Source organism: Equus przewalskii, chromosome 7 (genome assembly GCF_037783145.1).
Source record: "Equus przewalskii isolate Varuska chromosome 7, EquPr2, whole genome shotgun sequence".
Lineage (NCBI taxonomy): Eukaryota > Metazoa > Chordata > Mammalia > Perissodactyla > Equidae > Equus > Equus przewalskii.
In genome coordinates this window covers 38,879,649-38,901,469 of record NC_091837.1, presented here as the reverse complement: position 1 = coordinate 38,901,469, position 21,821 = coordinate 38,879,649, and the positions used below count along the sequence as shown (strand labels likewise).

The following is a 21,821-nucleotide window of genomic DNA, read 5'->3' as shown; positions in this document are numbered from 1 at the left end:
CCATACTGTTTTCCATAGTGGCTGTACCAGTTTGCATTCCCACCAGCAGTGCATGAGGGTTCCCTTTTCTCCACAACCTCTCCAACATTTGTTACTTTTTGTTTTGGTTATTTTTGCCATTCTAATGTGTAAGGTGATATCTTAGTGTAGTTTTTGATTTGCGTTTCCCTGATGATGAGTGATGATGAACATCTTTTCATGTGCCTATTGGCCATCTGTATATCTTCTTTATTTTTTTTGAGGAAGATTAGCCCTGAGCTAACTGCTGCCAATTCTTCTCTTTTTCCTGAGGAAGACTGGCCCTGAGCTAACATTGTGCCCATCTTCCTCTACTTTATATGTGGGACACCTACCACAGCATAGCTTGCCAGGTGGTGCCATGTCTGCACCCGGCATCCAAGCTGACAAACCCCGGGCCGCTGAAGCAGAACATGTGAACTTAATTGCTGCGCCACCGGGCTGGCTCCTTGTGTATCTTCTTTGGAGAAATATCTGTTCGTGTTTCCTGCCCATTTTTTTATCGGATTGTTTGATTTTTTGTTGTTGAGTTGTATGAGTTCTTTATATATTATGGAGATTAACCCTTTGTCAGATATATGACTTGCAAATAATTTTTCCCAATTAGCGGGTTGTTTTTTTGTTTCAATCCTGTTTTCCCTTGCCTTGAAGAAGCTCTTTAGTCTGATGAAGTCCCATTTGTTCATTCTTTTTGTTGTTTCTCTTGTCTGAGAAGACATGGTGTCTGAAAAGATCCTTTTTTTTTTTTTTTTTTTTTGAGGTAGATTAGCCCTGAGCTAACATCTGCTGCCAATCCTCCTCTTTTTGCTGAGGAAGACTGGCCCTGAGCTAACATTTGTGCTCATCTTCCTCTGCTTTCTGTGTGGGATGCTTGCCACAGCATGGTATGCCAAGCAGTGCCATGTTGGCACCCGGGATCTGAACCAGTGAACCCCAGGCCGCCGAAGTGGAACGTATGCACTTAGCCGCTGCGCCACTGGGCCAGCCCCTGAAAAGATCCTTTTAAGCCTGATGTCAAAGAGTGTACTGCCTACATTTTCTTCTAGAAGCCTTATGGTTTCAGGTCTTACCTTTAACTCTTTGATCCATTTTGAGTTTATTTTTGTAAATGGTGAAAAAGAATGGTCAATTTTCATTCTTTTCTATGTGGCTGTCCAGTTTTCCCAGCACCATTTGTTGAAGAGACTTTCTTTTCTCCATTGTATGCTCTCAGCTCCTTTATCGAAGATTAGCTGTCCATAGATGTGTGGTTTTATTTCTGAGCTTTCAATTCTGTTCCATTGATCTCTGCACCTGTTTTTGTACCAGTACCATGCTGTTTTGATTACTGTAGCTTTGTAGTATGTTTTGAAGTCAGGGATTGTGATGCCTCCAGCTTTGTTCTTTTTTCTCAGGATTGCTTTAGCAATTCAGGGTCTTTTGTCGCCCCATATGAATTTTAGGATTCTTTGTTATGTTTCTGTAAAGAATGTCATTGGGGTTCAGATTTGGATAGTGTTGAATCTGTAGATTGCTTTAGGTAGTATGGACATTTTAACTATGTTTATTCTTCCAGTCCATGTGCATGGAATGTCTTTCCATCTCTTTATGTAGTCATCAATTTCTTTTCAGGAAACTCTTGTAGTTTTCATTGTATAGGTCTTTCACTTCCTTAGTTAAATTCACCCCAAGGTATTTTATTCTTTTTGTTGAGATTGTGAATGGGATTGTGTCCTTGAGTTCTTTTTCTGTTAGTTCGTTATTAGAGTATAGAAATGTTACTGATTTATGTAAGTTGATTTTATACCCTGCAACTTTGCTGTAGTTGTTGATTATTTCTAATAGTTTTCCAGTGGATTCTTTGGGGTTTTCTATATATAAGATCATGTCGTCTGCGAACAGTGAGAGTTTCACTTCTTCATTGCCTATTTGGATTCCTTTTATTTCTTTCTCTTGTATAATTGCTCTGGCCAAAACCTCCAGTACTATGTTGAATAAAAGTGGTGATAGAGTGCGTCCTTGTCTCCTTCCTGTTCTCAGGGTGATGGAGTTCAGTTTTTGCCCATTGAGTATGATGTTGGCTGTGGCTTGTCATATATGGCCTTTATTATGTTGAGGTAATTTCCTTCTATCCCGATTTTGTTAAGAGTTTTTATCATAAATGGCTGTTGGATCTTGTCAGATGCTTTCTCTGCATCTATTGAGATGATCACGTGGTTTTTATTCCTCAGTTTGTTGATGAGGTGTATCACGTTGATTGATTTGCAGATGTCATCCATCCTTGTGTCCCTGGTATGAATCCCACTTGATCGTGATGTATGATCCTTTTGATGCATTGCTGAATTCAGGTTGCCAAAATTTTGTTGAGAATTTTTGCATCTATATTAATCAGTGATATTGGCCTGTAGTTCTCCTTTTTCGTGCTGTCCTTGTCAGGCTCTCTTATCAGAGTGGTGTTGGCCTCATAGAATGTGTTAGGAAGTCAGATGCCTCTTCGTGAAACAGCAGATCCCCTAGGGGAAAGCATCCTTATTACTGGGCTGATCTCTCTGGGACCTTTCTTCTCTTAGATTTTGGCCCCATAGTTTTTTACTCCTTTTTTAGCTCTCTAGTGCCTTCTGAGAGATGCCTTTGGATATGTCGTCCCATTCTAATTGCTCTCAGCAAGAGTTGGTTTGCATTACTTAATCTACTATTGCTTGAGGCAGAAGTCTTAACTTGCGTTTTTTAATATTCAATAGGTTTATGTTTCTTTGCTTTTGGTTCCATTTCAGTTTTTTATCCATGGTTCCTATTTATGTCTTGCTTATAAATAATTCTAACAGGTGAATGAAATTACCTAGAATTATACTTGCAAACAAAGTGTCTCAATGGTTTTTCTATCACAGTGTCCTAATTTCTTGGTTTTAAATTATTCTCTAATTCTGTTTTAGCATCTATTTAGCTCTTGAAGATTTTTTTTTAACAATTGATAATCTGATTTTGTAAGTAACGCAGTATTCTAAGTTAAAGTTGATAATAGCTATCTTTTTTCATTAGGATACTTAACTGGTGTACCATTAATTTCTTGCTGCTGTTAAATCTCATGTAGTACTTAGAAATAAAGATTAAACTAATATGTACCTGTCTGGAACTGAGGTAAGTTTATCTGATGTAAATTTTCACATTTCTAGGACACATTCTTCATGAACAGCAAACGTCAAAGATACAGAGGTGAACTACCTGATGATGGTGATTCTGTACTTAGGATAAGCACCATTGCCTCAGCCATTGCAAATGCATCAGTGAATACTGATCCCTCCCAGCTTGCTGCCATGATGAAGGCACTTTCAAATAAAACCAGAGAGAAGACTTTTCAGGAAGATGATAAACAAAAGGACTATTCCATTGTGTCTCATTTCTTACCTAATGATTTAGAAAAAACTAATGGATCCAGCATATTTGATATGGAGAAATACCTTAAAAAAACAGAAGTTAGTAGATTTGAAGGTGATTTTTCAAGAGCTGATATGTCTGGTATTTGTGATTTATCTTTGCCAAAAGAACGGACTACACAAGACATCCATACAGTGGAGTTAGATACTACTAATATACGTGTAAGGAAGCCAGAAGAAAATACAGCAGCTGTTTTTTCTGGTGAAAACGAAGAGAGCGAGAACCAGGAATCATTTAAAACAATAAATTCTTCAAATTCGATTCTTAGAAGTATAAGAGAGGATGAGAGCACAGTAGTTGATGTGAAGCCATATTCCATTGACAGCAAATTACCAGATGTTGGTAACAGTGAAAAAGCTACCTCAGTGTCCACTCCAACATCTAATAGTTATTCATTAGTACGGAACTCCAGAAAAGCATCCCTTTGGCTGTCAGAAGAGTGTGAAGAAATACAAAGTAATGGAGAAAATCAGAGGCAAAATGAGTATGTTAGTGAAACAAGCAACAGTGAAAAGCATATAACTTTTGATAAACATTTCACAATCTCACCTAAAAATGTTGGTAAGTGTCAGAGTAATTGATCACATTTATAAAATTACAGAGTGGTTGCTGTTTTTTTGTTTTTTTTCTGTTCTCATTAGACAATACACCTTTCTCATAGATTTGAAAAATCCCTCTCCTGAGCATGGTGGACATGGCTCAGAGGATGACCAGGATAGCTTCAGACCTTCAACTTCTCCACTGAGTCATTCTTCTCCTAGTGAAATTTCTGGAACAAGTTTATCCGGGTAGGTGCTTACCTTTTTTTTTTAATAATAAAAATACATGCTCAGTATAGAAAAAATATAAAGAAGAAAATTAATCATCTGTAGGTTCATCTCTCAAAGGTAACCATTGTAAATATTTTGTAGATTTCTTTCAAGCCATTTTTCTGTGCAAATGTTTATACTCTGTTTCTTTCATTTATTATAATAATTCGCTGTATTTAAAAGAAAATTAGTAATGTTACAGACTGCCTAATGAATCTGTCATGTTTATTTGAGGCTTCTGGTGAATTCTTACTAAGTATTCTATTATATTTTGCCACTTTCATGATATTGAGATGAACAACTTGGCTTATAAAAATTTTGTTTTGTATTTTGACTGATTTCGTTAGGATAGATACCTAGAAGTGAAATTACCGGAGTAGGAATATTTTAAGGCTCTCTATATTAGCAAATTATTTTTGCAAAGTGTCTTAGAGACTTGCACTCTTACTATCAATGTATGATGAGAGTGTCCATCACACTGTTTTCCTATCAGAATTTTAAATAACTTATATTTTTGGATTTTTTTTATTTTATAGTCTTAATTTACATTTTTAATACTAATGAAATTGGTAAAATGCTTTTTCAAGGGTTAAAATAAGAATCCTAATATTTCACGGGTTTTAACCCAAGCTATAAACTAACTTAACCTTCCAGTTATAAGAACTTTTTAAAATTTAATTTTTCAAAAAGGCCGTAAGGTAACATTCTTCAAAAATTATACACATATATAGATATATGTGTGTATGTATATATAACTTTTGAACAGTGTAAATTTATTGCTTTATCAAATGTACATACGTGTATTTGCGTATAGATGTGCTGTGTATATTTCCTCCATTAAGCTGTTCCTCGTCTGCCTGGTTCCCCAATCCCTTCACCATGTTATTACTTTCTTCACCAGCTGTTATTAGTTTCTTAGCTATTCTTCTAGAGTTTCTTTATGTGTGTATAAGCAAATATGACCAGCCCTGGTGGTCTAGTGGTTAAGATTTGGAGCTCTCACTGCCATGGCCTGGGTTTGTTTCCTGGTCAGGGAACCACACCACCTGTCTGTCAGTTGTCATACTGTGGTGGCTGCATGTTACTGTGATGCTGAAAGCTATGCCACCAGTATTTCAGATACCAGCAGGATCAGCCATGGTGGACAGGTTTCAGCAGAGCTTCTAGACTAAGACAGACTAAGAAGAAGGACCTGGCCACCCACTTCCAAAAAAATTGGCCATTAAACCCTATGAATAGCAGCAGAGCATTGTCTGATATAGCAACAGAAGATGAGAGGATGGCATCAAAAGACTGGGCAGGGTTCCACTCAGCTGTACACCGGGTTGGTGGGAATTGGAATCAACTCAATGGCACTAGCAACAAAAGAAAAGCAAATATGAATATATATTGGTTTTGCTTTTTTTTTTTTTGAGGAAGATTAGCCCTGAGCTAACTACTGCCAATCGTCCTCTTTTTGCTGAGGAAGACTGGCTCTGAGCTAACATCCGTGTCCATTGTCCTCTACTTTATATGTGGGATGCCTACCACAGCGTGGCTTTTGCCCAGCAGTGCTGTATCCACAACCTGGGATCCAAACCAGCGAACCCTGGGCTGCTGAGAAGCGGAATGAGCGAACTTAACTGCTGCACCACTGGGCCAGCCCCTAAATATATATTCTTATTGTCATCCGTTTTTACACTAAACATAGGGTCCTTTACACACTTCTTATGTTTTGCCCTATAAAGTTATTCATTACAGCTTCATCTGTATTATAGTTACTATGGACATGTGCAAATATATCTGTAGTTCCCAGAAATGAGATTGTTGGGTCAAAGAGTACATTCGCATGTCTCTTAATGACAGGGATATGTTCTGATAAATGTATTGTTAGGCAGTTTCATAATTGTGCGAAAATCATAAGAGTGTGCTTACGCAAACTTAGACGATATAGCCTCCTACACACCTAGGCTATATGATACTGATCTTATGGAAGTGCCATTGTATGTGTGGTCCATCATTGACTGAATTGTTGTTATGTGACACAAGACTATATATACATTCATGTTCACATTTATATTAGTAAAACCCCTCCATAGAGGTTGTGTTAATTTAATTTTCCACCAACAGTTTAGGAGAGGGCCTGTTTCCCCACAGCTTCACCAAAAGACTGTTTATCACACTTTTGGATTGTTGACTATCTAATCTGATAGGTGAGAAAAATAGTATTTCAATATAACTTTAATTCATATTGTTTGAGTGATGATGGGCATCTTTTCATCTATATTTGTATTTCCTTTTCTATAAATAACTATTCATGTTTGTTGTCCATTTTTCTTATGAATTCTTAGTCTTTTTTTGTTTGTGTGCGAAGAAAATTGGCCCTGGGCAGACATCTGTTGCCAGTCTTCTTTTTGCTTGAGGAAGATTGTTGCTGAGCCAGCACCTGTGCCACTCTTCCTCTATTTTATGTGGAATGCCTCCACAGCATGGCTTGATGAGCAGTTCTAGGTCTGCACCTGGGATCTGAACCTGCGAACCCCGGGCTGCTGACGCAGAGCGTAAACCCAACCACTATGCCACTGGGCCAGCCCCTTGTTAGTCTTTTTTGTCTCCATTTCTAGGAGCCCTCGATGTATTAGGGAGAATAAATAGCCCTTTATTTGTGATATGAGTTATAATTGCTAGTCTTTAGAATATTTTTTACTTGTATTTTTTGCCATACAGAAAGTTTATTTTATTAAATTTATGACTTTTTTCTTTTATGGCTTTATAAAAGATCTTTTATGTGTTTCTCTATTGAAAGATTTTTTTTCCTGAGGAAGATTCACCCTGAGCTAACATCTATGCCAGTCTTCCTCTAGTTTTTAGTATGTGTGCCTCCAGCATAGCATGGCTGCTAACAGAGCAGTGCAGGTTTGCACTGGGGAACCGAGCCTGGGCTGCTGAAGCAGAGCACACTGAACTTAACCACTAGGCCACTGGGCTGGCCCTGAAAGATTTTATTAAACAGAAAAATTTACCTAAACAGTGAAATTCTCAAAAATGATCAATATTTTGAAAAAATTGATGTTATATTTGGTTTCACAGTTCCCTGTTGTTTCCCAAGGTACCATTGAAATTTTGCATATTCATTTGAAATGGTATGGGTAAGTTAGAGCTAAATATCAATGGAGAGCTTAATTCTCTCCTGCTTCAATGACTCCTTCTAGATACCTCATTTTTAAACACTTTTTCATATACACAGCCACCTCTTGTTTTAACAATTAAGTTCATATTTTAAAGGACATTCCAAGTCATTCAGCCCAACCAAATGTGAAGGTCATCTGACTATGATGTGTCATCATCGATGTCATCCAGGGGTTTTTCCTCCTTCTTCTCCCCACTCATATTTGTCTCTAAAATTATTTTTAAGTGTTTAATTTTGTACTGTTAAATGTTCTTCTACTTCTGACACTTGTTTTCTCAGTTTTTAAATGATGTTCTTTGATTCCCAACTGTATTAGTTTCCCATGGCTGCCATAACAAAATACCACAAACTGGGTAGCGTAAAACAGCAGAAATTTATTGTCTCGTGTTCTGTAGGCTAGAAGTCCAGGGCCATGTTCTCTCTGAAGGTTTTAGGGGAGAGTCCTTCTTTGCCTCTTCCAGCTTCTGTTAGCCCTACATGTCCATTGGCTTGTAGATGCATTTCTGTAATCGCAGGGCTGTCTACCATCTGTATCTGTGTCCAAATTTCTCTCTTCTTATAAGGACGCCATTCACATTGAATTAAGGGCCCAGCCTACTCCACTATGACCTCATCTTGACTAATTACATCTGCAGTGACCCCATTTCCAAATAAGGTCACTTTCTCAGGTGTAGGGGGTTAGGACTTCAACATATCTTTTTTGGGGAGCACAACTCAACCTGTAACACCGTCTGTTACCAATGAGACATTTAGTGAACTTATTCTCATGTTCTTTCTCTTTTCACTTTTTTTTAGTTATGTAATTTCTACATTGACATTTCATTCACATTGTGGTTTATCACTGTACCCTATACTTGTTTAGTTTTTGTTTTACAGTTTAATGTATTCAGTTCTTGCCATCAGATATTTCCCCTCTTGGTTGACTGAAGTGTGTCCTGTGGTAGTTTGTTCAGAGAAGGACTGAGGGAGCAATATTCCTTAGGCTCTTTTATGTTCAAAAGTTGATCTGCGGCATTTGTGATTGAAGGACAGCATGACTGTTTGAAATCTTTGGCTTACGCTTTCTTAAGTTGCTTGTAGAGATTGCTTTACTGTCTCTAATGAATACAGGAGGGAAATCTGAGGCTACCCTAATTCTTTTTACCTCAGAATTGACTTGATCTTTTGGTAAGCTTATGCCGAAGATACTTTATCTTTCAAGTCTAGTAATTTTATTAGGCTGTATCTCTATGTTGAGTCTTCATGATTACTTTGCCATATCACACAGCATACTCTTTCAATATGTGGATTCAAATAATCTCTTATTTAAGAAAGTTTCTGTTGTACTATTGGTTAAAATATTGGTCCTGCTCTAACCCCTACTGCCCCCAGGAACTCCAGTGATGCATATGTGGGATCTATTTTTCCTGACTTGTGCATTTATTTTCTCTTTAATCCTTTCTTTAAGAACTTTCTATTTTGGGATAATTATAGCTTCGCAATAAGTTGCAAAGATAGTATAGAGAGATTTCGTGTACCCTTAACCTAGTTTACCCCAATAGTTACATCTTACATAATTATAGCATGGGATCACAACCAAGAACTTGTCATGGGTGCAACGTGTGGGTAGAAATCAGTGTCATTTTATCACAGGTGTGAATTTGTGTAACCATCATCACAATCAAAGATACAGAACTTTTCCATCGTCACAGTGATCTGCCTCTTTCTTACTTGTTTCATTTCATTTGCACATCACATTTCTAAAATCTAGATTCCTTAGGGTGTTTCTTGCAATGTGTCTTTCCCCCGTGTACACAATTTCATCCTGTTTTCTTTGGTTTTGATAGTTTTTAATTGTATATGAAGGCTTTTAATAAAAACTATGAGAACGCCTATTATTATTATTACATTAGAAGACTTAAAACTTTATGATTTTTTTCCTTCACACTGCCCTTTACTGCATGATCGGAAACAAAATGCTGGGCCAGATGGTCTCTCACTCTTGGACCCACCTGTTTTTTCTTGTGCTCCTGAGAAAATATACTTATTCATTAAGTTTAGGAAGCACACCTGTGGGAGTGGATGCCAAACTTTCTCATGAACTTGGCATATGGTTAGGTATTTTGAATGAGGGCATCATGTTTACCTTTTAACATGACCATGGAATTGGTAATCTTACTCCATGTGGGTAGGCTAGCCAAGCACCTGCACCCTCACCTCTCAGCTTGGGGCAAAACAATGGGACTTAATGAGAAAAGGCCAACTTATAAGAGGGTAAGTGTACTCTGAACTAAAATGCCTGGGGAAGATGAAATGAGAGTGATGTTGTGTTGCTGAGTTGCTTAACATATGTTTTTTGCTATAGTTGGCAAAGCAAATACTGGTTGAGATCTCCTCAGTATATGGCATGTAGACTAATCCATGAATCCTTTCAGGGACACAGTTTAGCCTGCTAGCAAGCTTACTGTCGGTTTTTGGCCCACTCCTAACCCAGTTTTAGGATTTCACAGTATGCATTGTTATATTATATTTTTATCTATATATAATTAACATATAATAAAATGCACAGATGTTAAAGGTGTCATTCAATGAGGTTTTTTTTTTTTTGATGAGGAAGATTGGCCCTGAGCTAATATTTGTCGCCAATCTTCCTCATTTTTCTTGAGGAATATTGTCCCCGAGCTAATATCTATGCCAGTCTTCCTCAATTTTATATGTGAGATGCCACCACAGCATGCTTGGTGAGTGATGTGTATGTCCACCCCCGGGATCTGAACCTGCTAACCTCAGGGTGCGGAAGCACGGTGTGCAAACTTAACCACTATGCCACTGGTCCGGCCCCATTCAATGAGTTTTTGACACTTACGTACGCCTATTTAAACACCTCCCCCTAAAATATATAGACTGTTTGCATCACCTCAGTAAAAATCCCTTGCTTTTTTCCAATCAGTTCTCCTCCTTCCTTCCACCCCTGCTCTGGCGTCCACTTTCTGATTTGTATCACCATGGTTTAGTTTTATCTGTTCTTGCATTTCATGTGAGTGGAATCATATTAGAACATTTTTGTGTGTCCAGCTTCTTCCACTTAATGTGTTTTTGAGATTCATCCTGTTGTTGCAGTAGATTTATCAGCAGCTCATTGTGTTGATTGCTGTGTGGTACTCCATTGCATGAATATACCACATTCTGTTTATCCATTCTCCTGTCGCACAATATGTGTTTTTGTCTAAGCCTAATTTCTGGCTCCATTTTTATGTTCCTACTATTGCTTTCTCTCATTTTTGCCTCATCAACTTCAAATGAATGTGCTTTCAGTTGATTTTCTTGGATTATGATAATCTCTGCATACAGTTCCTTCTACAACTGAGGGGAGTTTTGTTTTCTATTACCTTTGATTACTGTCTGTGTTCCACTTATTCCCTCCTCCTTTTGAGTACGTTGGTTGCCCATTACTTGATCCTCCTTTCTCTCGTCATCCATGAACATTTGCTCTTTCCTGAGTTTCCTTTCTGTATATATTCGCTCTGTATTGTGGGATAGCTGTTCCAATGTTTATCCTTTATGTCTCTGATTTTCTGTAGCATCAACTATGCTTTTCATTGCTGCGAATGTAGGCTCTAATTTTGTATTCGCTTATTTTTATTGAAATCCTCTTTGTACTTTTTTGTTGTGGTAAAATGGGTTTGATATTTTTGTTCTACTTTTTTCCTGGTTTCGGCCATCTCATATTCCATTGTTTTTTTATATTCATGGTGAAATATTGGTCAGAATTTTCATTTGTTCAATGGCAACATTTTTTTGGTGAGTGCACTTCATCTGATAAGTTTTGCTGTGGCTTAGTTTCCAGCAGGTCCATAGAGCTGATTTAGAGTTTCTGATTCCAGAACTGCCTTTGAGACTTGGTGTGACTGCACCTTGGCAGTTTTTGGATTCCTTTGAAGTTGGACATCTTGACTGAAATTTCTCTCCTCTTACTTCCATGTGTTCTTACAGTTCACTTCTTGTTACTTGAGGTAATACATCCTAAATGCATTTGTTCCTTTTAACCAAAGGAGGTAGACTAATACAACACATCACCCCAGTACCCCGGAACTTTTTTCATGCTGTATCATGGTGTCTGTGTATGTATGCACATGTGTGTGCATGTGCATACAGGAACCCAGGTAGAGTGCATGTTATACAGTGGCTAAAATAGGCCCGGAGCAATTTAGTTAATATTTTGTCTCCGTTGGTTAGAAATTCACTAACTAGTATTTTGCCAATACTGTCTTGATTTGGGGCTTTATGAAAATCCAAAATTCAAAACAGAATTTTCTGTCTGTGTTCATTGCCAAGCTGACTATTCTGAACTTTGTGCAAAAAAATGATGGGGTAAAATTCAGTCAATTAAGGACTGAATTGAAACTAAATGGCAGAGTGTTCAGTAGGTGCAGCAAGTGTTTCCAGAGGTGGCTGCGACAAAATTTCCTGTCCAGTGTGACTTTGCCACTTCTCCTCACGAGGTGCAGTCTCTCTCCTTGAATAGGGCTGACCCTGTGATGAGTATTGACTAACAGAATATGGCACATGTATTAAATTGATGTGGGATCTTACTATTCATTGCTTTCTAATTTTTTATTTTTACTTAATGTATTGTGAATATCTTTCTGAGTCAAAGGATAATATTCAATAGCATGATTTAAAATGGCTGCATAGTGTTTTATTGTGTGTTTGTGCCATAATTTCCATAGCCTAATTCTTCCTGTATGACATTTAAGGTTCCCTACTTTATTATCAATAGTGATATATGATGACATATCCTTTTAGCAGTCTTTATAATTAGCATTAATTTTTTTCTTAGGATTAGTTCCTAGATGTAGAGTATCTGAGTCAAGGGGCTTTTGATATGCATTGCTTAATTGCTCAACCAAAAGTTGTACCGCTTTATATTCCTATCAGCGGTATATTACTTCTTCCATTTCTTTCCTTTTTTTTTTTTGTTTTTTTAGATTGGCACCTGTGCTAACATCGGTTGCCAGTCTTTATTTTTTTCTTCTTCTTCTGCTTCTCCCCAAAGCGCCCCCCCCACCCCCCCAGTACATAGTTGTATATTATAGTTGTGAGTGCCTCTAGTTGTGCTATGTGGGATGTCGCTTCAACGTGCATTGACGAGCAGTGCCACGTCTGCGCCCAGGATCTGAACCTGCAAAACCCTGGGCCGCTGTAGTGGAGCACAGGAAGTTAGCCAATTGGCCACAGGGCTAACCCCTACTTTTCTCATTTCTTTTCACTTATCCACATGATTCTTTTTTTTATCTTTGCTCTTTGAGAGCAGGAATTTTTGAATACTCTGCTTATTGCTCTGTGTCAGGTATTCAATAAACTTTTATTGAATGAGTGGTTAACATTATGTGACTGTACATGGAATTTATTAATGAAAATGCACAGCATTTTTCTTTTACAGTAGCTTGCCAGATACTTCATTCAATAGGAATATAATTTATGATTTATATAATTAAGTGTAAAAAATTGAATCCATGGTTGAGTTACTCTACATGCCACCTAGAGCAGAGGCTGTAGATTAACAAGATTGTGGGCAAGCAGGAATGGCTTTTTGCTAGTGTAGATAATGTTGAGTAAAGGAATGGATAGCTCTGATCACGAGGTATTCTCTTTCAGGTGTGCTGTAGAGTCTGTTGGTTCAGCAGCTCATCATGAGACACCCGCCTGTGAAAGTGAGTTGTCTCAGTTGATGTGTCCACAGGCTAGTGTGAGCAGGCTTACTTATGTGTCTGAACAAGAGAGCACGTGTCCCACCATGACCTCAGATCATGGCCTTGAAGACCATAAGGTGGGTAGTTCTTTTTTTATTTCTTTAGTAAGGCTTCTGGCTCCAAAGTGTTACTGATGTAGGACTCAGACTGAAGTTCAGGTCTATATAATTTCTGTTGCTGTTTTACCTGTAAGATGAATATGTGCGTGTACGTGTTTTGATTAAACAGCTACTCATGCTGGGTAGGCACTAGAAGTATAAATATTTTAGTATCTGCCCTCCAAAAGCTGTCAGTCTGGTGGAGGGCACACAAGACACACTGTGTAATGAAATGCACTTTGATAGACCTATGCTGTGGGGATTCAGAAGGAGGTTACTAAAAATCTGACTGGCAGGTGGCAAAAGAGTTCAGCAAAGGTTTATGGAAGGGATAGGTAATGTATTGAAGCCATATTTTGCAGGACTACTTGGAATTAGGCAGGGATGAAGCAGACAAACAAATGGGAGAAGGCATGGAATTATGAAATACACACTGCATTTGAGAGACTCTGTGAAGTTTGGAATGGAATGGCTGCCATAAATCTATGTACATGAGGAAAGGAGGAGAGGCCAAACCATGAAGAGTCTAGGATGTAAAATTTGGGAGTTTGAAGGCTCTTAAGCAGGACACTGATATGATCTGTGTTGATGTTTTAAAAGCTCATTGCAGTTGCAGTGTGGTGGAGGTGTTGAGGAGGGGCAAGATCAGAACCAGGAAGATTTGACATAAGGCTACTGTAGTCAGTCAAGCGAGAGATAGTGCAGGCTTGGACTAAGGTAGTGGCAGTGGGGGTGGGAGAGAAATAGGTAGATCTGAGATTTGTGTAGGAGAAGCTAGAATTTTATTATCTGTGTGTGTGTTTTGTAAATGTGGCTACTGTTTGTTAATGAGCTGAATATGACTGTTGTGAGTATGCAATAGAGGCCTTCTCCACCCAGCTATTACTAAATATATCCACTAAAGTTACTAAACACGACATCATGTTGGACAAATCAGTGTACCCATTTCATTGAAAGCTGTCTTTTTGATGATGCTGTTAGATATTGGGTCTCTATGTTCTTAGCATAGTGATTAAGAGCTGAATTGTGGAGTCAGATGGCCTCTCCTTTGCTACTTTCTGATATAGATTATAACCTCCCCAAGCCTATTTCTTCATCTGTAAGGAGAGACAGTGATGTGAGGACCGGGCTTGGCACCAAGAAGTCACCACTGAATACGTGCAGGCTGCTGTTTATTTCTGTTTAATGATTGATTTCTTGATGATGATGACTGACAAATAATCTGGGTATTTATCAATGTCTTTGTTTCTAAAGCTTTGGTCCAGGAGAAATTTGCAAACCAAGTACCAAGAATAATCAGTGAGGGTCAAGTGTATCTTAAGTTGTGTGTAAATTCCGGCTGGTCTACCCTCCAGAGCTGTAGATGTCACCCCCAAGGTGATGCCTTATAAAGAAATGACTGTATGAACATTGACTATGGCTATTATTTCATCCTTAAGAAAACAGAACCACATAAGCTTACACATTGGAGAAGACTCAATGCTCATAAAAATTAGCTTCTTCAAGCATAACAACAGTGTGAACAAATAATGGGGGTGAGAGAACCTGTGACCTGGCTTTGCATTGCTTCCTAAGCTCATGTTGATATCATTGGGAAGCTTGCTCGCCGCATACTCCTTTGTTATTAATTTACTTAAATTTTTATTATACAGTTACAGGAAAAATCCCTTAAATTTGCAAAAAATTACTTGTCTCTGGTCCTTTATGTAAATTTTTCAGAGATGTAATTGGTGTATGCCTCCTCTTTAGTCTCCTCATAATTATTTCTATAAAACAATGAATGCACACTTTCTAACTTTTAATCGTGTACTTCACAGCTGTAAAACTACTTTTCCTTGTGTAAGGCAACTTTTTTTCAGAATTAATCTCATGTAGATCTCTTTATTATTTTATTTGAAGTTATATCAGCATGGTTTTAATTTGTAATATTCAGTTTATCTATGGATTATTTCTAAACATTTTTTGTCACACGCAGAGTGATATCACCGATGAGTTGAGCACCACAATTGTTCAAGCCAGTCCAGTTCTATCAGAGGAAAAGGCTGTGGAAAAGTTGAGAGAAAAAGGTCCATTTCAAAGTAGAAAAAAAAGAACATTATCATATACTATCCAGAAAAACTTAGATACAGAAAAAGTGACTAAAACTACTTCTCTGAGTAGCAAACCCGAAGATGTAAAACCTAACTTTAGATTGGGTAATGATCTCTCCTGCAAAAGTAGAGATCTATCAGAAACCAATGTGGTAGGTTTGACCTCAAACCCCAGTGAATTGGACCAGATCAACCTGGGTCTACTGAGCAAGTCAGGTCTCAGCCACCTGGCTGTGTCAGTGATGCCACGCCTCCCTGTATCACATCAGGCATCTGTGAACGAAGGTGAAAGAGGAACTTCTGAAGATCCGTCAACTGCTGACAGTGCATTAGGTGGCCAGGTTCCTCATCAGGTGGCCTCTGGAAACCAGTGTGCTGCTGTTCCCAGCCCTGTGGCTTGTGGTTCTTTTCCTGAGATGCAGAATGTGCCCACTACAGTTCCTACACTCTTGACTCGGCATTCTTTTACTGCAGCTCCCTTAGCCCAGCAGTATTTGGGAACACTACCTTCAGCTGGAGATGTTGCTTTGCCTCAGTGCCATGCTGGCACTGCCGCAGTCTGTGGATTCTCAGGAAGTTATCCTTATCATGTTGTCACAGGAGAGCATGTTCAGAACTCGGTGGCTGTGGGCATTTGTCTAGGACAAAATATTGGCTCTGGATTGATGGGTACCTCTTCTCTTTGTAACCCATATTCTAATGCCTTAAATCAGAATCTTCTAAGTACAGCAAAACCTTTTCCTGTGCAGTCTGTTGGTGCAAATCAAGGAATCAAACCATGGGATTCAGGAATGACATCAGGATTTGGTAAGATTCTTTTTCTCTGTTGATGATTATTTTTGCTTGCTATTATTTAAAAGTTGAGTTTTCTCAAATGAGACCATAAATCTAGTTTGTTTCAAGGAGATACTGATTGACCTAAATGTCTCGAAAGTTTTTTGCTTTGTCCTGAGTTTGGAACAGAGACCGTAACACATTTCTGTGCAAGGGACCCTGAAGTGGCCTTAGAAAAACATGAGAACTTATGCAAATGAAACCCCTGATGCCTTTGTTTCTTGTCTCTCTCTTGTGCTTTGCACTTGGATTTCTGTTATTCTTTCAATTAGGAAATGTCCAGTTTAGGGTTGCTTCCCTGAAGGAGTGAGTCTCCTTCTAGCTTGTAAGCCTTTTGCGGGGTAACTGTTGCGGTAGTGAGAGACAGCACCCTTCTGCTCTTGTCTGTAGTGGCTGCGCTGCCCCCTGTCCTCTTGTTGACAGTCACTCTGCTGAGCAGAGCTGGGCGCTGTTCTTTTTCTGGCACAGTGCACATGGCCACTGGAGTGCTGTCTTCTTTTCTGCCCTTTCTTCTGAAGGAAATTTCAGAGTAACTGCAGAAGGGTGGAGAAAAGATTGGTTGTAGTAGTAAAAATTCAAGTTAGAGCCTCTCATTTCTTATTAGGTTCCAGTGGCTTATATTTGTGAGAGAAAAAAGGAAGAGATTACTAATAGGTAGTAATATGTAAGAGTTGATTAGCAGTAAACTGTGAGTTCGATCAATTTTAGTTATTGTTCTTCATCAGCTGGATGCAGCAGGAAAAAATTACTGGCCAGCCTCACTGAGGCGTATACAGTCTCAAGGCCTCCTAAAGACTTGGGGCATGTTATACCATAGCTCTTGGGTATAAACAGATAGTCTTATATAGAAATTTTCATTTAACCAATTGTGCTTTGAGTCAAGTGTTTGATATAACTTGCATTTTGACTATGCTTTATTTTTCCCAGGGAATGTAAGAGTACCTGAGGAGCTGAAGTTTCCTCACGCTTGCTGTGTTGGCATTGCTTCACAAACCCACCTTAGTGTACTTAATCCAACTGACCGCTGGCTGCAAGTCAGCATTGGGGTTCTCAGTGTTAGTGTTAATGGTGAAAAGGTAAGCTTTCTGTGTCTCTCTCTTTTGACTTAGCTATTGGATTATGATTAATGCTGGATTTCTCCTTGTTCTAGTTCTTCTTTTTATATTACAGAGTATGCCCCCCTCCCCATACCTTGTACGGAATTGTTGGAATGGTATCTTTTTTTTCTCAGTCATCCCTTTGTTGTTGTGCTTCTAGTGTAAGAAGTGAAATCTGAATGTGTTGCTCATTTTCCATCAGTTATTATTGTTTACTTACTAATCATTATATTACATTGTCATTTATTTATAAAATCATGTAAATATGCTTTCAGTGTTGTCATTTACACCATTAACTGAAAGCTCTGATTTCTGATCTCTGCTTTTCAGTTTTGTTAAATGGAATTGAATGTAAGTTACTGTCATTTATCAAAAAAAACAAAGAAACAAGTTACTCTTGGGACCTATGCCTACATTTAGTAAGTGGAGTCTCCCACCCCCCCTTTTTTTTTTTTCTGAGAAAGATTAGCCCTGAACTAACTGCTGCCAATCCTCCTCTATTTGCTGAGGAAGACTGGCCCTGAGCTAACATCCATGCCCATCTTCCTCTACTTTATATGTGGGATGCCTACCATAGCATGGCGTACCAAGCAGTGCCATGGCCGCACCCGGGATCTGAACCGGCGAACCCCGGGCCACCAAAGCGGGACAAGCAAACTTAACTGCTGCGCCACCAGGCTGGCCCCAGTGGAATATTTTTGACTAATTTATCTGATCATGTTTGTATATGATCTTTGGAAATACCTGGAAATACAGTTTTCACATTAACTGTTAGAGCAAGGGTTTCTCACCTGATCAGTTAGCAGTTAACAGCTGCTAAAGATCCAGACTCTAAATCGCCTTTCATTGATTACAATGACCATTTGAAAATCAGTGAATAGGGAGGGTGGGAAATATGGTCAGCAGTTCCTGTTTTGGAATGTCCTGGTTTTGCGACTGCTACTTAGAGACAAACATCAGTAGATGGGTTTACTCTCCCCTCTTACCTCCTAGTAATAACCTTTATTTACCTGATAAAATAAGACTGTGTCTACTCTTTCTCTCCCTTTTTCCTGGTCTTTCTTCTCTGATCCTGAGGTTAGAGGAAAAGCAGGTGGTTGGAGAAAAGAGTTGAGAATGGAAGGAGGAGAAATTGGGCATGTAGGAAGTAATGTTGTCTCTGGAAGTGGGAGTAGAAAAGAAGATCCTCATTTACAGTGAGGAGGGAGGGGTTGGAGTGAGACATAATTGTAGACGTGGAGGCCTGATGAGGAATCTTAGAGATCAGTCAAAGCCCCTCCATTACAGAGGTACAGAAACCAGGTCCTAGGGTGAGGTACAGGGCTGTGAAGCACTGCCATTTTCAGTGCCCTTTTCAAGGAAAGTGAGGGTATGGATAACTTATCCTCTTAAGTCTTGATAATTTTGACTGATTGGACTTTATGAATAATGAGTTAAAAGACTTGGGTATTTTTGAAGAGGTAGTGTCTACATTTGGTAGTTGGAGTGACTGTCAAAAGGGATGTTAAACAAGTTGGTTCTACTTTTTTTTTTAATTGAGGTCAAAATAGTTCATAACATTGTGAAATTTCAGTTGTGCATTATTATTTGTCAGTCGCCATATAAATCTGCCCCTTAACCCGTTATGCCCACCCCCCAAACCCCTTTCCCCTCTGGTAACCACTAAACACTTCTCTTTGTCTGTGTGTAAGTTTGTCTTCCACATATGAGTGAAATCATATGGTGTTTGTCTTTCTCTGTCTGGCTTATTTCGCTTAACATAATACCCTCAAGGTCCATCCATGTTGTTGGGAATGGGACAATTTTGTCTTTTTTTATGGCTGAGAAGTATTCCATTGTGTGTGTGTGTGTGTGTGTGTGTGTGTGTATACACCACATCTTCTTTATCCATTCTTCAGTCTATGGGCACTTGGGTTGCTTCCACATCTTGGCTATTGTGAATAATGCTGCAGTGGACATAGGGGTGCATAAGTCTCATTGAATTGTTGATTTCAAGTTCTTTGAATAAATACCCAGTAGTGGGATAGCAGGGTTGTACGGTATTTCTATTTTTAATTTTTTGAGAAATCTCCCTGCTGTTTTCCGTAGTGGCTGCACCAGTTTGCATTCCCGCCAGCAGTGTATAAGACTTCCCCTTTCTCCACATCCTCTCCAACGTTTGTTATTTTTTGTCTTGGTGATTATAGCCATTCTAATGGGTGTAAGGTGGTATCTCATTGTAGTGATGATTTGCATTTCCATGATCATTAGTTATGTTGAACATCTTTTCATGTGCCTATTGACCATCTGTATATCTTCTTTGGAAAAACGTCTGTTCAGAGCCTCTGCCCATTTTTTGATCGGGTTGTCTGTTTTTTTGTTGTTGAGTTGTGTGAGTTCTTTAAATATTTTGGAGATTAACCGCTTGTTGGATATATGATTTGCAAATGTTTTCTCCCAGTTGCTGAGTTGTCTTTTCATTTTGTTCCTGGTTGCCTTTGCCTTGCAGAAGCTCTTTAGTCTGATGAAGTCCCATTTGTTTATTTTTGCTTTTGTTTCTCTTGCCCAAGTAGACATGGTATTAGAAAAGATCCTTCTAAGACCGATGTCAAAGAGTGTACTGCCTATATTTTCTTCCTGGGGTTTTGTGGCTTCACATCTTACCTTCAAGTCTTTAATCGATTTTGAGTTAATTATTTTGTATGGCAAAAGTTAATGGTCTACTTTCATTCTTTTGCATGTGACTGTTCAATTTCCTTAACACCATTTATGGAAGAGACTTTTCTTTCTCATTGTGTGTTCTTGGCTCCTTTGTTGAAGATTAGCTGTCCATAGGTGTGTGGATTTATTTCTGGTCTTTCAATTCTGTTCCATTGATATGTGTGTCTGTTTTTGTGCCAGTGCCATGCTGTTTTGATTACTATTGCCTTGTAGTATACTTTGAAGTCAGGGATTGTGATGTCTCCAGCTTTCTTCTTTTTTCTCAGGACTGCTTTAGCTATTTCGGGTCTTTTGATGCCTCATGTGAATTTTAGGATTCCTTGTTCTATTTCCGTGAACAGTGTTATTGGGATTCTGATTGAGAATGCATTGAATCTGTAGATTGCTTTAGGTAGTATGGACATTTTAACTATGTTTATTTTTCCAATCCCTATGTATGGTATATCTTTCCATTTCTTTATGTCATGATCAGTTTCTTTCAGTAACACTTTATGGTTTTCAGTGTATAGGTCTTTCACCTTGTTGATTAAATTTATTCCCAGATATTTTATTATTTTTGTTGCAACTGGATATAGGATTGTATTCTTGAGTTCTCTTTCCCTTAGTTTGTTATTAGAGGATAAAAATACCACTGATTTTTGTAAGTTGATTTTGTACCCTGCAACTTTGCTGCAGCTGTTGATTATTTCTCATAGTTTCCTGATGGATTCTTTAGGGTTTTCTGTATATAAAATCATGTCGTCTGCAAAACAGCGAAAGTTTCACTTCTTCAATACCAGTTTAGATACCCTTTATTTCTTTTTCTTGCCTAATTACTCTGCCCAAAATCTCCAGTACTACGTTGAATAAGAGTGGCACGTGTGGCCACCCTTGTCTTGTTCCTGCTCTCAGAGGGATGGCTTTCAGTTTTTCCCTGTTGGGTATGATGTTGGCTGTGCGTTTGTCATGTATGACCTTTATTATATTGATGTACTTTCCTTCTATACCCATTTTATTGAGAGTTTTTATCCCGAATGGAGGTTGCATCTTGTCAAATGCTTTCTCAGCATCTATTGAGATGATCATGATTTTTATTCCTCGTTATATTAATGTAGTGTGTCACATTGATTGATTTGTGGCTGTTGAACCATCCCTGCATCCCTGGCATAAATCTCACTTGATCATGGCATATGATCCTTTTAATGTATTGCTGTATTCAATTTGCCAATGTTTTGTTGAGGATTTTTGCATCTATGTTCATCAGTGATACTGGCATGTAGTCTTCTTTCTTTGTGTTGTCCTAGTCTGACTTGGGGATCAGAGTGATGTTGGTCTTGTAAAATGTGTTAGGAAATGTTCCATCTTCTTCCATTTTTTGGAATAATTTGAGAAGGATAGGTATTAAATCTTCTTTAAATGCTTGGTAGAATTCCCCAAAGAAGCCATCTGGGTGGAGTTTTATTTTTGGGGAGGTTTTTGATTACATGTTTCAATCTTGTTACTTGTGATTGATCTATTCAGGCTCTCTATTTCTTCTTGATTCAGTTTTGGGAGGTTGTAAGAGTCTAAGAATTTATCTGTTTCTTCTAGATTGTCCAGTTTGTTTGCATACAGATTTTCATAGTGTGCTCTTGTAATCCTTTGTATTTCTGTGGTAAGTATTGTAATTTCTCCTCTTTTATCTCTAATTTTATTTATTTGAGCCTTCTCTCTATTTTTCTTAGTGAGTATGGCTAATTGTCAATTTTGTTTATCTCCTCAAAGAATTAGCTCTTAGTTTCGTTAATCCTTTCTACTGTTCGTTTGGTTTCAATTTCATTTATTTCTGCTCTGATTTTTATTATTTCCATCCTTCTGCTGACTTTTGGCTTTGTTTGTTTT

General features: G+C 38.3%; 1 protein-coding gene across 10 annotated transcripts in view; it reads left to right on the top strand.

Annotated features, from left to right (window-relative positions):
- The window catches only part of CEP192 (centrosomal protein 192), a 114,774-nt gene that overhangs the window by 45,016 nt on the left and 47,937 nt on the right, over positions 1–21,821 (top strand). For all 10 annotated transcript variants that reach the window (XR_011542559.1, XR_545667.2, XR_011542558.1 and 7 more), the window contains 5 exons: positions 3,171–3,993; positions 4,094–4,220; positions 13,048–13,219; positions 15,216–16,137; positions 17,092–17,240. Coding sequence is in view for 6 of the 10 variants with exons in the window: in XM_070629561.1 (XP_070485662.1) it covers positions 3,171–3,993; positions 4,094–4,220; positions 13,048–13,219; positions 15,216–16,137; positions 17,092–17,240 (2,193 nt within the window). In the remaining 4 variants the exon portion in view is untranslated. The remainder of the gene's footprint in view (positions 1–3,170; positions 3,994–4,093; positions 4,221–13,047; positions 13,220–15,215; positions 16,138–17,091; positions 17,241–21,821) is intronic.